Raw genomic sequence first — 11,707 nt, forward strand, 5'->3', positions numbered from 1 at the left:
GCGGGGCTGCCGTCGGTGGGCGGGGCCTGAGCCCGTGGCCACTTCGGGTCTGTTACACCCATCCTCATTGCCAGCCTGCCACGTGGGAGGGCAGGAGAGGGGCTCACTGCCTAGAAACAGGCCCAGGAAGGTAGCATGTAGGCCATGACAGACAGGATTAGAGGGAAGTATGTGGTGCTGAGGGAGCCTGGCTCCTAACCCAAGCCAGAGATCATTCCAGAAGGCATGAGACTTGGCCTCTAGCAGCCTTGGCTCATTTACTAATGAGACATTCACTAAGCGCTCACTCCGTCCAGGGCACTGTTGTCTCGGTACAGGGGATCCCAGGATGAAACAAAACAAAGTTGGCCCCTCTGTGAGCCTGATGTTCCAGGGGGAGGAAGCAAGCAGTGGGCAGAGGCGCGAGCAACCAACCCCCGAGACAGTTTCAGAGATGGGAGGGGGCGGGTGGAGGGCAGCAGGGCGGGGTGGGGGGGTGTTCCTTAGATGTAGGACAGCTTCTTTAAATGAAGAAAAGGAAGGAGCTAAGAGGATTGGGGGGGGGGGGAAGCACACCCCTGGGGGGGGACGGGCAAGAGCAAAGGCCTTAGGAAGGCAGGGCGGGGGCCGGGTGTGGGGGGGTCGGGAGGGCGGCTGGCCCCGCTCAGCACAGTGCAAGAATGGAGGGCATCCCACAGCATGAGGTCAGACAGGTAGAAGAAGAGCCCAGTCATGTCGGGAAAAATCGGATCTCATTCTAAGTGTGATGGGAACCATGAGCTGGGGACGCTGATTTGGAAAGTTAATTCTGGCTGCTGGCTGGGGAGCCAAGGAGGCCAGCGGCGGGGGGGCTCTTGCAAACATCCTGGACATCCTGATGAGAAGCTATGGCTGTTGGACCAGACTTTTAGCTGTGGGGATGGTGAAAAGTGAGGGGTTGTTTGGAAGACAGGGCTGAGAGGAGTGGGGTGGCCATGCCACGTGGGGTGGGCCCCGGGACAGGACCCTACTGGGTTTCCAAAGGACAGCAGAGGACCATGAGGAGGGATAGGGTAGGGGCAGATGACCTAAGAAGGTGGAAAGGGGCTCAACAAAGAGAGACCCTCTGGCTTTGACCGTTCACACCCAGCCTGCTTCAGACTCAGAGGGCCAGTGGGGCACGCAGGGTGGACCCCAGAAAGACGGCTGGAGCTCCTGCTCCTACGGAGGTCAGGGACACAGTCTACCGGACCCTGCTCAACCAAAGGGCAGGATCTGTTCAGAGTCTGACACAGGGCCAGCCCCCTTCTAGAATGGTCAGAGGCCTGACCATGTGGAAGTGTGGGATTGTGGCCTTGCCTAGCAGAGCCATAGTTCCCAAAAAACCCTCTGAGTGTCTTCTGCTCAGCTCTCTGGGGCTGGTACTCCAGATGCCAGAAAAGATCTGAGCCACCCGGCAGCCGTGGGCCCTTTTTGGCTGCAGACAAAATAAAGACCTGGCCCTCATGGCACTTGGAATAGATGACAAATGAAATGAGCAAGTTAATTATATAGTCTGTTAAACCATGAGGAGTGATATGGAGAAATATCCAGCAAGAAAGGGGGTTAGGAAATTCTGGGGTAGGGGTGGGGGCTAATAAAATCCTTCTTGTGAAGTTTGAGCAAAGATCTGAAGGAGGTGAGAGGGAGCCATGTGAAAAGCCAAGGGAAGAATGTTCCAGGCAAAGGGAAAAGCAAGTGCAACGGTCCTGAGACAGGAGCATTCCCAGAATGTTTGAGGAAGGGGTCTGAAGCCAGAAAGACAAGAATAGAGTGAGCAAGGGGTAGCCAAGAAAAAGCCCATGCAGAGAGGCCCAGGGGCCCCTAGGGGTCATGGAAAGGGCTTTGGTATTGCAGAAAGCCATCGGAGGGTCTGAGCAGAGCAGTGAACACCATCTCACGTTCTACAGGATCCTCTGGTTGCTACGCTCACAGGAGACTAAAACAGGGCAAGGACAGAGGCAGGCAGAACAGTTAGGAGCCTGCTAGTGATAATTTAGACAAGAGAAGGTGTCCTGAACCAAGGTAGAAGCAGTGAAGGAGGAGGAAAGTGGTCAGAGCTGGAAACTATTCCCAAGGACCTGCAGATAGGATTTCCAGAAAGGCTGTATGTATTTACCAGGGAAGAAGGAGTCAGGGTTTGAGCCCAAGGCTGGGTTTGGGGAGACTGGGAAGCTCAGTGTCGGCCGCCTTAAGTCCTAGAGGCCTGTGGGACTCTCTGGGAAGATGCCCTGGAGTCTGGGACTCTGGGGACGGGTCTGGCCCCGGACAGGAGTGCACAGTTATCAGCAGGTGGATGAGATCTAAAGCCAGGAGTCTTGATGAATGGACGAAGGCAGTGGTGTAAAGAAGAGGGGCAGGGTCTGAGCCCCAGGAAGCCAAGGCTCAGAGACCAGGAAGCTGGGAAAGGCCCAGGGAAGGAGGCTGAAGAGGGTGGCAAGTAGGTGGCCCGGGTCATCCCTACCATCCTCATTCCACCTGCTGGACTGAAGATCTAGAGCAGAGCGGGAAGGAGAGAATGCCAGAAGGACAAGGCTGGTCAGGAATGCAGAGCTCAATTCCTGGGGTGGCAAAGAAAGCGGGGCTCACTTGCTCTCAAGCCATCAGGCCAGGCTTTGGACATTGTCCAGTGCCTTGTGGGAGACCTGGCAGAAGCAAGGCACCTAATCAATATCTGATAGAGTGAATGAATGAATGAATGAATGCTCTTACCCCTCCCCCCCCCACATGCCCCCATAGGTATTTGAGGAGTTCCACGGCTTGTCTTGAACCACAGAGTCCAGGGGCTTTCTAGTGACAGGCGGTGGTCACAGCATGGGCCTCCCGACATCTGGGCCCCACAAAGGTGTGGCCAGTGCGCCCCTCACCCACCCGTCACTAGCTTACCCAAGACAAATGATGACCAGACCTGTTTTCCCCAGCAAGCGTTGGGGAGCCACCGATGTGTCCGCTCTGGTGCTCCCCATCCTTATCCCTCCTTACCAAAGCTTGAGCGCGGGTGAAGACAGAGGCCGTGGTGACCCAGGTGTGACTTCCTTTGTGTGTCTGTCTTTGTGCATGAGGGGGTGCGTCTGTGCTGTGTTCTGTGTCTTCTGTGTCTACGCATGTAAGCGTCTGTCTGAACATGTAAGTGCCCATGTGCTTGTGTCTGCTAGTGTGTCTGCGGGTCCCTGCAGGGTGTGAGTGTGTGTGTGTGTGTATTTCTCGGCACTCACAGTTGATTTGGAAACATCTGAAGCCGCCACCCACACTCACTCACATCCACAGAACCAGAGCAAACGTGTCTCCAAACAGGGCTGACCTCCTGCACGCCACACACGGTGACACCCTCAATCGGGTCCTGGTTCACTTCTTTAAGTGCCGGTTGCACCTGGCGGGCTGACTTCAACACCTCGTCCTGACTCACAACCTACATTGGGATAAACACCAGCCCAGAGAACCCCGCGCCCCTCAAGAAACTACACCGGTCCCTTCTGCCAGTGAGAACTAGCGTTTGCTGGCACTCAGCCAGCCTGGCCACTGTTGTGATTGCTTAAAGTGCGTTGATTCCTGATTCCTCGTGGCGGGCTATGAGCTGGGTGTGCTCACGATCTCCCTACAGCAGGGGGGACAACCAAGGCTCAGAGGGCAGGCAGCATAGTCAAGAGAGGCACGCAGGCCGCCTCCATCCTGAGTTGGTGCCACTGATCGGCCACCTTGGGGACAATAGGGAATGGGACAGCCTCTGACGCCTGCACAGAGAGAAGCTCCCGGAGCTTCCAGAATTCTTTTCCAATGTCATTCTCTACAGCACGCTTGACTTCTTTAGACATTGTCTGTGTTCCCCTTCACGACACCCTGGGAGCTAGGTCTGGTTGGGGTCTCCGTTGCACAGACAAGAAAGGGAAGATACAGAGGCCACACTGCCAGTGGGAGGCATGGGGGGACTGGGATGGGGCCCCAAGGAGGCCACATATGGAGCCCAGACTCTTAACCACCACTCTCGACTCCTCTCTCTTCCCTCATCCGCTGTCTTGTCCTTCCTCTTCCTCCTTCCCCGAGGAGGGTCTTCTCCGGGAACACTCACTCTCCCCCTCTTCACCCTCTCTCTCACATTCATATGTGCTTCCTTGCACATACATCTGTGGTCCCGGCCACCTCCTCCAGCACAGCACGGAGGGGAGTGACGACGGAGAGATGCCCGAGAGCTTAGAAGGTTCTCCTGGGCCACTCCTGGATGATCATGTCCTGCAAGAAGGCACCAAACCCCAGGAGAATAACAAACTTCAAGAGTTGAGCGCTGGCCCCCGGAACTAGGGAGTCCCCCCTCCATGCACCTGGGAATGACAACCATTCTGATCAAAGGCCATAAGTGACAGTGCCCTGGCCTGGCTGAGTGGCCCCTGAGGGGAGGTCTGGGGTGCAGAGGCGCCTCAGAAACAGACATCACCTAGAAATCATCTAATCCAGACAAGGAAGTGGAAGCCAGTCACCCCGCCACGTGATTTGCACAAGCTCTTCCTGAGCTCTCTCTAAACCCTGCGGTCCCCTACACCCCAAAGCTAGCCTTCTCACTCGTCCATGGCCAGGCTCTCCCATGCTCACCTCTGTGTCTATGATCTCTCATTTACAGTTTCAGCCCAGACCGTGCCTCTGTGCCCCGAGCCCACATGTCCAACCATGAACGACAACCTCCCCCACAACCCCTGCCGGCCTGGCCTTGGCCCGCCTCATTTCCTTTAGAGCTCCCCAAACCCTCCAGGGACTCTCTGTGACCCAGTGCCTTCCAGTTCCCTGAGGAAGGATCCTTCCTCCAGCCCTGCTCATGCCGCTTCCTCTCCCTGGCTCTCTTCTGCCCTGTCAGCTTCTCCTTATCCATCAGATGCAACTCCAACATCACTCCCTCCGGGAAGCCCTCGTTGATCCCATGAGCTCAGAATAGGGTCCGAGGGGCAGGAGGCACAGGCCTGAGAGCAGGGGAGTGCAGTGGTCAGACACCCAGACCCTGGAGGCAGACTGTGTGGGTTCACAAACCAGCTTCCCCACTTCCTTGCTGGGTGGACTCAGACAATTGGCTTAACCTCTCTGTGCCTTGATTTTAGCTGCTGTAGGAAGGGGGAATTCCAATACTTACTTGGAAGAGTTGTAATGAGAACTGATGAGTTAATATACATACAGTGCTTAAAATAGTCCTGGTATACATTAAAGACTGGATTATTATTATCTGGTGACATATATCTCCCTCACAAGAACCTAAGCCCCATAAGGACAAGAACCAGGCCTGTCTTTGAACCCCTAGGTCTCCCACGCCCAGCCTGGACCCTGGTTCCGTGGTAGGCACTCATTCCGTATTTATTCACCGGACTCACAGCTAGTCAAAGGCCAAGCCCCTCCCCACGCTGGACCGCATGGCCTTTCCCCGGGACACCACACTACATTCTCAGCCAGGAAGGGCCACACTGCAGCTAGTAGGCCAAATCTGGCCCACCAACTGTTTTTGCAAATAAAGTTTTATTGGAAAAGAACCGCACTCATTTGTTTACAGATTGCCTAAGGCTGTTTTCATGCTGCAACAGCTGAGTTGGGTAGCTGTAATAGAGAGCATATGGCCAGCAAAGCCAGAAATATCTACCATCCGCCCTTTTCCAGAAAAAGTTTGCCAATACCTGCTTCAGGTATTTGCAATCTCCATGAGGCCAAGGCCATGGCTTCGTGGGTTTTGTCTGAGGTTTCAGTGGGTTTGTCCACGTGCCAGGATGGGGCCTGGCACGCAGGAAGAGCTCTGTAAATGTTGGTAGGTACTGCGTAGTCCCATATGCTTAGTCGTAGGAGATCAATAAATATTTATTCATGAGATAAATCTGATACCTTCTGCTCCTCATGACAGATTTCAGCACTAAAACCACACCAGCTTCATTGGGAATCAAAATGATTCATGGGGAAGTAGGGTCTGGAGGAAGGAGGGGGAAACAACAGAAGTCAGGAATATCACACCTTTGACTGTACACTTTCCAGGACAGAACTAGGACTGGTAAGATCCAATTTGATCTTGACAACAGCGCTTGTCAAACTTTCATGTGCATATGACTTGGGTTACACACTTTTGTTAAAATGTAGATTCTGGGGCGACTGGGTGGCTCAGTAGGTTAAGCCTCTGCCTTTGACTCCGGTCATGATCCCAGGGTCCTGGGATTGAGCCCCGTAGCAGGCTCTCTGCTCAGCGGGGAGCCTGCTTCCCCCTCTCTCTCTGCCTGCCTCTCTGCTTACTTGTGATCTCTCTCTCTCAAATAAATAAATAAAAATCTTAAAATGTAGAATCTAACAGCTACTGAGTGAGCCCTGAGACTCTGTAGTTCTAACAAGCTTCCCACGATGCTGGCCCTCCGACTGCCCCTCCAGCAGCAAAGGGGCCTTACATCCTCGTTTGCTGGATGCGTGGGTTCCTCTTCCCATTCTGCAGTGTGCACAAACAGACCCAGAGAGGTAAAGACCCTTGCTCACGGCCACGCTGTGAGGGAGTGACAAAGCCAGGGCAAGAACTCCCGTGCAACTAACCCCCACCCCCATCCTCACTCTGCTTAGGATGCTGCCCAGCCAGAAAGACCACCTTCAAGAAAATTCTCCAATGTGGGAGTCCTTGCTTGCTCTGAAGTCCCTCCCTGCCCAGCCTGAATCTGGGTCCTGCAAACATCAGCCTCCCTAGGCATGGCACAATTTACTGGCTGTCCCCGGTCACCTGCATCCTGGGCAAACCTCGTCCAAGAGAGGCTGGTGTTTGGGGTGGCCCTGCTGGGCCAGAGAGGCTACTGTCCATACGGCCCACTGGCTACCCTGTCCTAGAACACATCGTAAGCTGCCCGGGACCTTCTGAAGTGGTCCCATTGCTCTCTGCTGGTTACAACACAGGTGTCCTCCCTCTCCAGCCTCCTATCTTGTCTTTGCACACATGTACATGCGCACGCGCACATACACACGACTGCGCACACAGCGTCCCAGCTCCCTCTGCAGCTGGCGCTCCTTCTTTCTGCTGTCTGCAAAGGCTAAGTTGGGATATCCGGGCTCTGCCGGCAGGCTGAGCTAACACCATCAGGCCCCTGCTTCCTGGGAGGCATTGGCTCCGAGGGTGCAGCCTGGGTTTGCCAAATGTGGGCATACGGTGGGCAGGAAGCGCCTGCTTTCTCAGAGGGGAAAGACTGGAGAGCTTCCTGCTCCGCTCTGCTCCTCTGAACCACCGCTGCTGCCCCTCGGAAGTCACACCAACCCGTCTTTCCTCCTTTCTGCTGTCACCCTCCATTCCCAGCTGGCCAGAAATCACAGGCACACGGAGAGGGCAGAAGCATGAGAAATCATCTAAAGGTCCACACCCACTTTTACACATGGGGAAACCAGAGAGGGCGAGGTACCTGCCTCAGCCACACAGCAAGTGAGTGGCACAGCTGGGACCCCAAAGCCAGATCTCTGGACTCTGTAGCAACCTTCCCAGGCTCCTCGAAAACCCCATAGGGAGAGTACAGGATGGTCCAAAATTGGGACTGAGCTGAACTTGAATCCTGACTCATGAGCTGGGTTGCCTTGGGCAAGTAACTTTGCCTCTCTGAACTTCGGCTTTCTTGTCTATAAACTAGGGCTTAAAAAAAAACACAGCCCCCCAGGGCTGGTATGAGGATTAAATTAGAGAATGTACGTTAGGTACTCATTCAGGACTCAACACAGAGTAGATGCTTGTCAAAGATTCTCTCTTCTCTCCTGAGTCTTCAGTAAACTCTCCTATCCCCATGTGCTTATGAAGATGAAGATTCGAACAGTACTGAGTGTGCACGTCTAGGCGTGTGTAGGGGCGCGGGGGATCACGATGGGGACACAACCATTGTCTTAAAGTGGCTTGCAGGTGGAGAATGGCCACTCAGATCTGGGGGGAGGCAGCCCATCCCTGCCTGCAGGAGAGGGGAGCCCGATGGCCCAGTAACCCAGCTGCGTCCCGTGCACGCCTCATTCTTCAGTCCCTAGTTCAAGCTCACCCTTCTTCAAGCCCCCTAAAATAACCCATTCACCCCACAGCATCAGAAAGCGGTGTAGACTTCCTGAAGATGCCAGGGGAAGAGAGAGGAGGAGTTTTACGTGACACTTCAAAGCGAACTGCCTAAAATCCTCTTGGAAAAATTCCTCAAGTTCTATATAGAAAAACTCTGGTCTCCACAGATTTCTGTGGCCACAATGCCACCAAAGGGGGCGGGGAGCGAGGGGAGGCTCTCTTCCCAGCACCTTCCTCTCCAAAACACATCCCCAGCGAACCAACCCCACCACCCTCCCCAGGGCGGTTGAGCCAAGGGGCCCTAAACCTCCTCAAAAGCCACTTAAACAACCCAAACATGTAAAGAAAACCTCCTTTCCCTCCCAGCAACTGCCTCCTGCCTGGCCCACAGCTCGCAGTACAGGGACTCAAGGTCCTGGGGTCAGCACCGCCTTATTTGAATCTGCAGAGAAAGACTACTGTACTCTCCAGAGACACTTTGTGGGGGACCCGGAGCCTCTGGGTCCCCATAGGGACACTGCGCCCCACATCCGCCCCCTGCTGGCCTGGCCTGCCCCTCCCCCCTCCCACCCTCGGCCATCTGCGTCCCTCTGCCCTCCCGGTCCTCCCACACGCAGAAGTAAAATGTTCCCGAGGGTGTTCTTTTCTTGTGCCTGTTTGTCGGTCCTTCCTTCTCACCTTATCCTGAAGGCGGTTTTTTTTTTCTTTTTTTTTTTTCCCTTGTCCTTTTCTCGGCAATATGTCTGCTTCTTTCTCTGTCTGGACTGCCTCCCCACAAATATTCACTCAATGAGCCTGCACTGGGGACCTACAGTGTCTCCAACATCCACCCAGGTTGGGGGGCCGGAGAGATTAAAAAGAGAGAACTAGGGAGAAAAAAAAAAGAACGAGAGAAAGAAACAGTTCTCACCTTCATGGGACCCCACGGCTTACGGAAGCATATATAGAAACAAGTTTTTCCTATACTAACTATCCTTTACCCGTTTACTTCATGTCCCCAGAGACTTATCCAAGTGCCTTATCAGCATCAGTTCATTTAATCCTCATGGCAATCTGAGGAGGCTTGGCACTATGACCATCCCCATTTTACAGATAAGAAAACTGAGGCACAGGGAGACAATTCGCCCCACCCTACACCGCTAATACATGTTAAAGCCAGATTCAGATCCTGGCCGTGTGGCTCCTTCACCACAATAACACACTGCCCCAGGGGCCCCAGCACAGAGGAAGGGATGGATCATTTTGCTTAAAGAAGTCAGGGAAGGCCTGACAGAGGAGGTGAGTTTGAGTTGAGTTTTGATGGGTGGATAGGAATCTGCTGAGTCAGAAAGAGCAGGAAAATCATTCTAGTAAGAAAGGTCAGTATGTCAAAAGTCAGAAGCATGCAATGACAAGACATGGGAAGTTTGTTGTGTCTAGACCAGAGAGGACATGGGGACTAAGAGCGAGAACCAGGAGGCATGAGGCTGGAGAAGGGTCGAGACCAAGTCACATAGGGCCCCGTGGGCCTCGTGAGGCCCTGGCATTTGGTCCTATAGGTAGTCGGGAGCGCCCGAAGGGCTGTGAGGTGGGCACTGGATTGTTCCTCCTCCCTCCCTCCTTAAGCAAACTTGACTGTGGCCCCGAGTCCACAAAACCCCCACCCCATGGGCCACTCTCTTCCCCATGCATCCCTCTGGCTCACAGCTGTGCGGTTCTCTCTCTCCTTGACCGTGTTCCATAGGGGCTGTGAGGGCCTCGAGCATTTTCCCGATCCTGAGTGTGATTCTCCTCTTCATGGGTGGGCTCTGCATTGCAGCCAGCGAGTTCTACAAGACTCGACACAACATCATCCTGAGTGCTGGCATCTTCTTCGTGTCTGCAGGTAATGGCCTCCAAGCTGGGCAGGCCAAAGCCCGGGCATGCCTGTGGGGAGCAGGCCGAGGTGTGGGTGCTCGGCAGCTGGGAGGACTTGACAGAGATGGGGGGAGGGAGGTCTTGCAACAGGTCCTGTCATAGGCTGTGCTGGGGTTCCTGCCCCACAGTAATGACCAAGCCCCCCACGGAGTCCTCCAGGAGCACCCCCAGACCCTATCTCTCAGCTCCATGGCCCATCTTCCTTCCAGTTTTTAGAAAAACACCCAAACCCCAGGTCCTTCTCAGAATACTGGGCCTATCCTCACTGCCCTGTCCCCTCACTGTCCCACCCCCCGGGGAGCAGGCAAATACCTAAAACCACTGGCCTCAACCCTGTCACAGGACAAGTCACATTGCTTCAGATACCAGAAAAAGCCCGTGGCCCTACTTACTATACCCCAGCCCCAAACAGCTTCACATGTGCTAATTCATTTAATCCTCTACATGGCCCAGGGAGTCCTATCACCTACCCCCCCCCCCAACTTTACAGCTCTGCAAACTCTGACTCAGGTCACTTTGCCAAAGGCTTTGAATCCAGGTAACTGGCTCCAGGAGCCAGTCCCAAGCCCCTGCTCTACCAGCTCAAACCTCTGTGCAGTCTTTAGAGCAAGTTACTTAACCTGTCCCCGATCCATTTCGTCATTCGCAACCCTCCAGACACGCACGGCACAGCGAAGTCAGATAGCAAACACTCAATAAACAGCAGCTCTCCTGGTTACTCCGCCCTTCGGTGGTAGAACGCCTCAGCCCTCCCCTAGCTTCGTTTCCATCAGCCCTCCCCTCCGTGGCTCTCTCCAATGGCACGATTCAATATTAAGGCCACGCTTGCCACTAGCCCTCTCCGGCACTGGCCACAAAATCCCTGGAGCCGGGAAGGCCCCTGTGGCTGCCCCTGGCCTGACACGTGCCGGGAACTAACCAACCCTCTCTCCGCCCCCGCCCCCGCCCGCTCGCCCGGTGTGTGCCCCGCAGGTCTGAGTAACATCATTGGCATCATAGTGTACATATCCGCCAATGCCGGGGACCCCTCCAAGAGCGACTCCAAAAAGAATAGTTACTCGTACGGCTGGTCCTTCTACTTCGGGGCCCTGTCCTTCATCATCGCCGAGATGGTCGGGGTGCTGGCCGTGCACATGTTCATCGACCGGCACAAACAGCTGCGGGCCACGGCCCGCGCCACGGACTACCTCCAGGCCTCCGCCATCACCCGCATCCCCAGCTACCGCTACCGCTACCAGCGCCGCAGCCGCTCCAGCTCCCGCTCCACCGAGCCCTCACACTCCAGGGACGCCTCCCCCGTGGGCATCAAGGGCTTCAACACCCTGCCGTCCACGGAGATCTCCATGTACACCCTCAGCAGGGACCCCCTGAAGGCCGCCACCACGCCCACCGCCACCTACAACTCCGACAGGGATAACAGCTTCCTCCAAGTCCACAACTGTATCCAGAAGGAGAACAAAGACTCTCTCCACTCCAACACAGCCAACCGCCGGACCACCCCCGTATGAAGCCCGCGGGGGGCCTGGCGCGGCGCCCGCAGGAGGGGCGCGCGGCCCTCCCCTCTCGCGTGGACCCCCGAGGTTGGGCGGGGGGCGGGGGTAGGAGGGCGGGAACCCAACCATCCATGGGGGGGGGGAACCTTCCAAAAGCAAAAAAACAAAAAAACAAAAAAAGAGAAAAACATAACAAGTAAATTAAAAAAAAAAAAAAGAACAAACTATAAGAGGAACAAAGAAGCAAAACGACAGGAAATGTGAAAAAAAAATATTAACCGAGGGAAAGAAAAACAAACTTAAAAAAAAA

At 54.8% G+C, this 11,707-nt stretch overlaps 1 protein-coding gene across 1 annotated transcript in view; it reads left to right on the forward strand.

Annotated features, from left to right (window-relative positions):
- Positions 1–11,412, forward strand: part of LOC111157697 (calcium voltage-gated channel auxiliary subunit gamma 2) — a 109,346-nt gene extending 97,934 nt beyond the window's left edge. The window contains exons 3-4 of the mRNA XM_022519329.1: positions 9,732–9,872; positions 10,877–11,412. Coding sequence (XP_022375037.1) covers positions 9,732–9,872; positions 10,877–11,412 — 677 coding nt within the window. The remainder of the gene's footprint in view (positions 1–9,731; positions 9,873–10,876) is intronic.
- The last annotated feature ends 295 nt before the right edge of the window (positions 11,413–11,707 follow it).

Source organism: Enhydra lutris, unplaced genomic scaffold (genome assembly GCF_002288905.1).
Source record: "Enhydra lutris kenyoni isolate GAN:26980312 unplaced genomic scaffold, ASM228890v2 scaffoldscaffold55, whole genome shotgun sequence".
Taxonomy (NCBI): domain Eukaryota; kingdom Metazoa; phylum Chordata; class Mammalia; order Carnivora; family Mustelidae; genus Enhydra; species Enhydra lutris.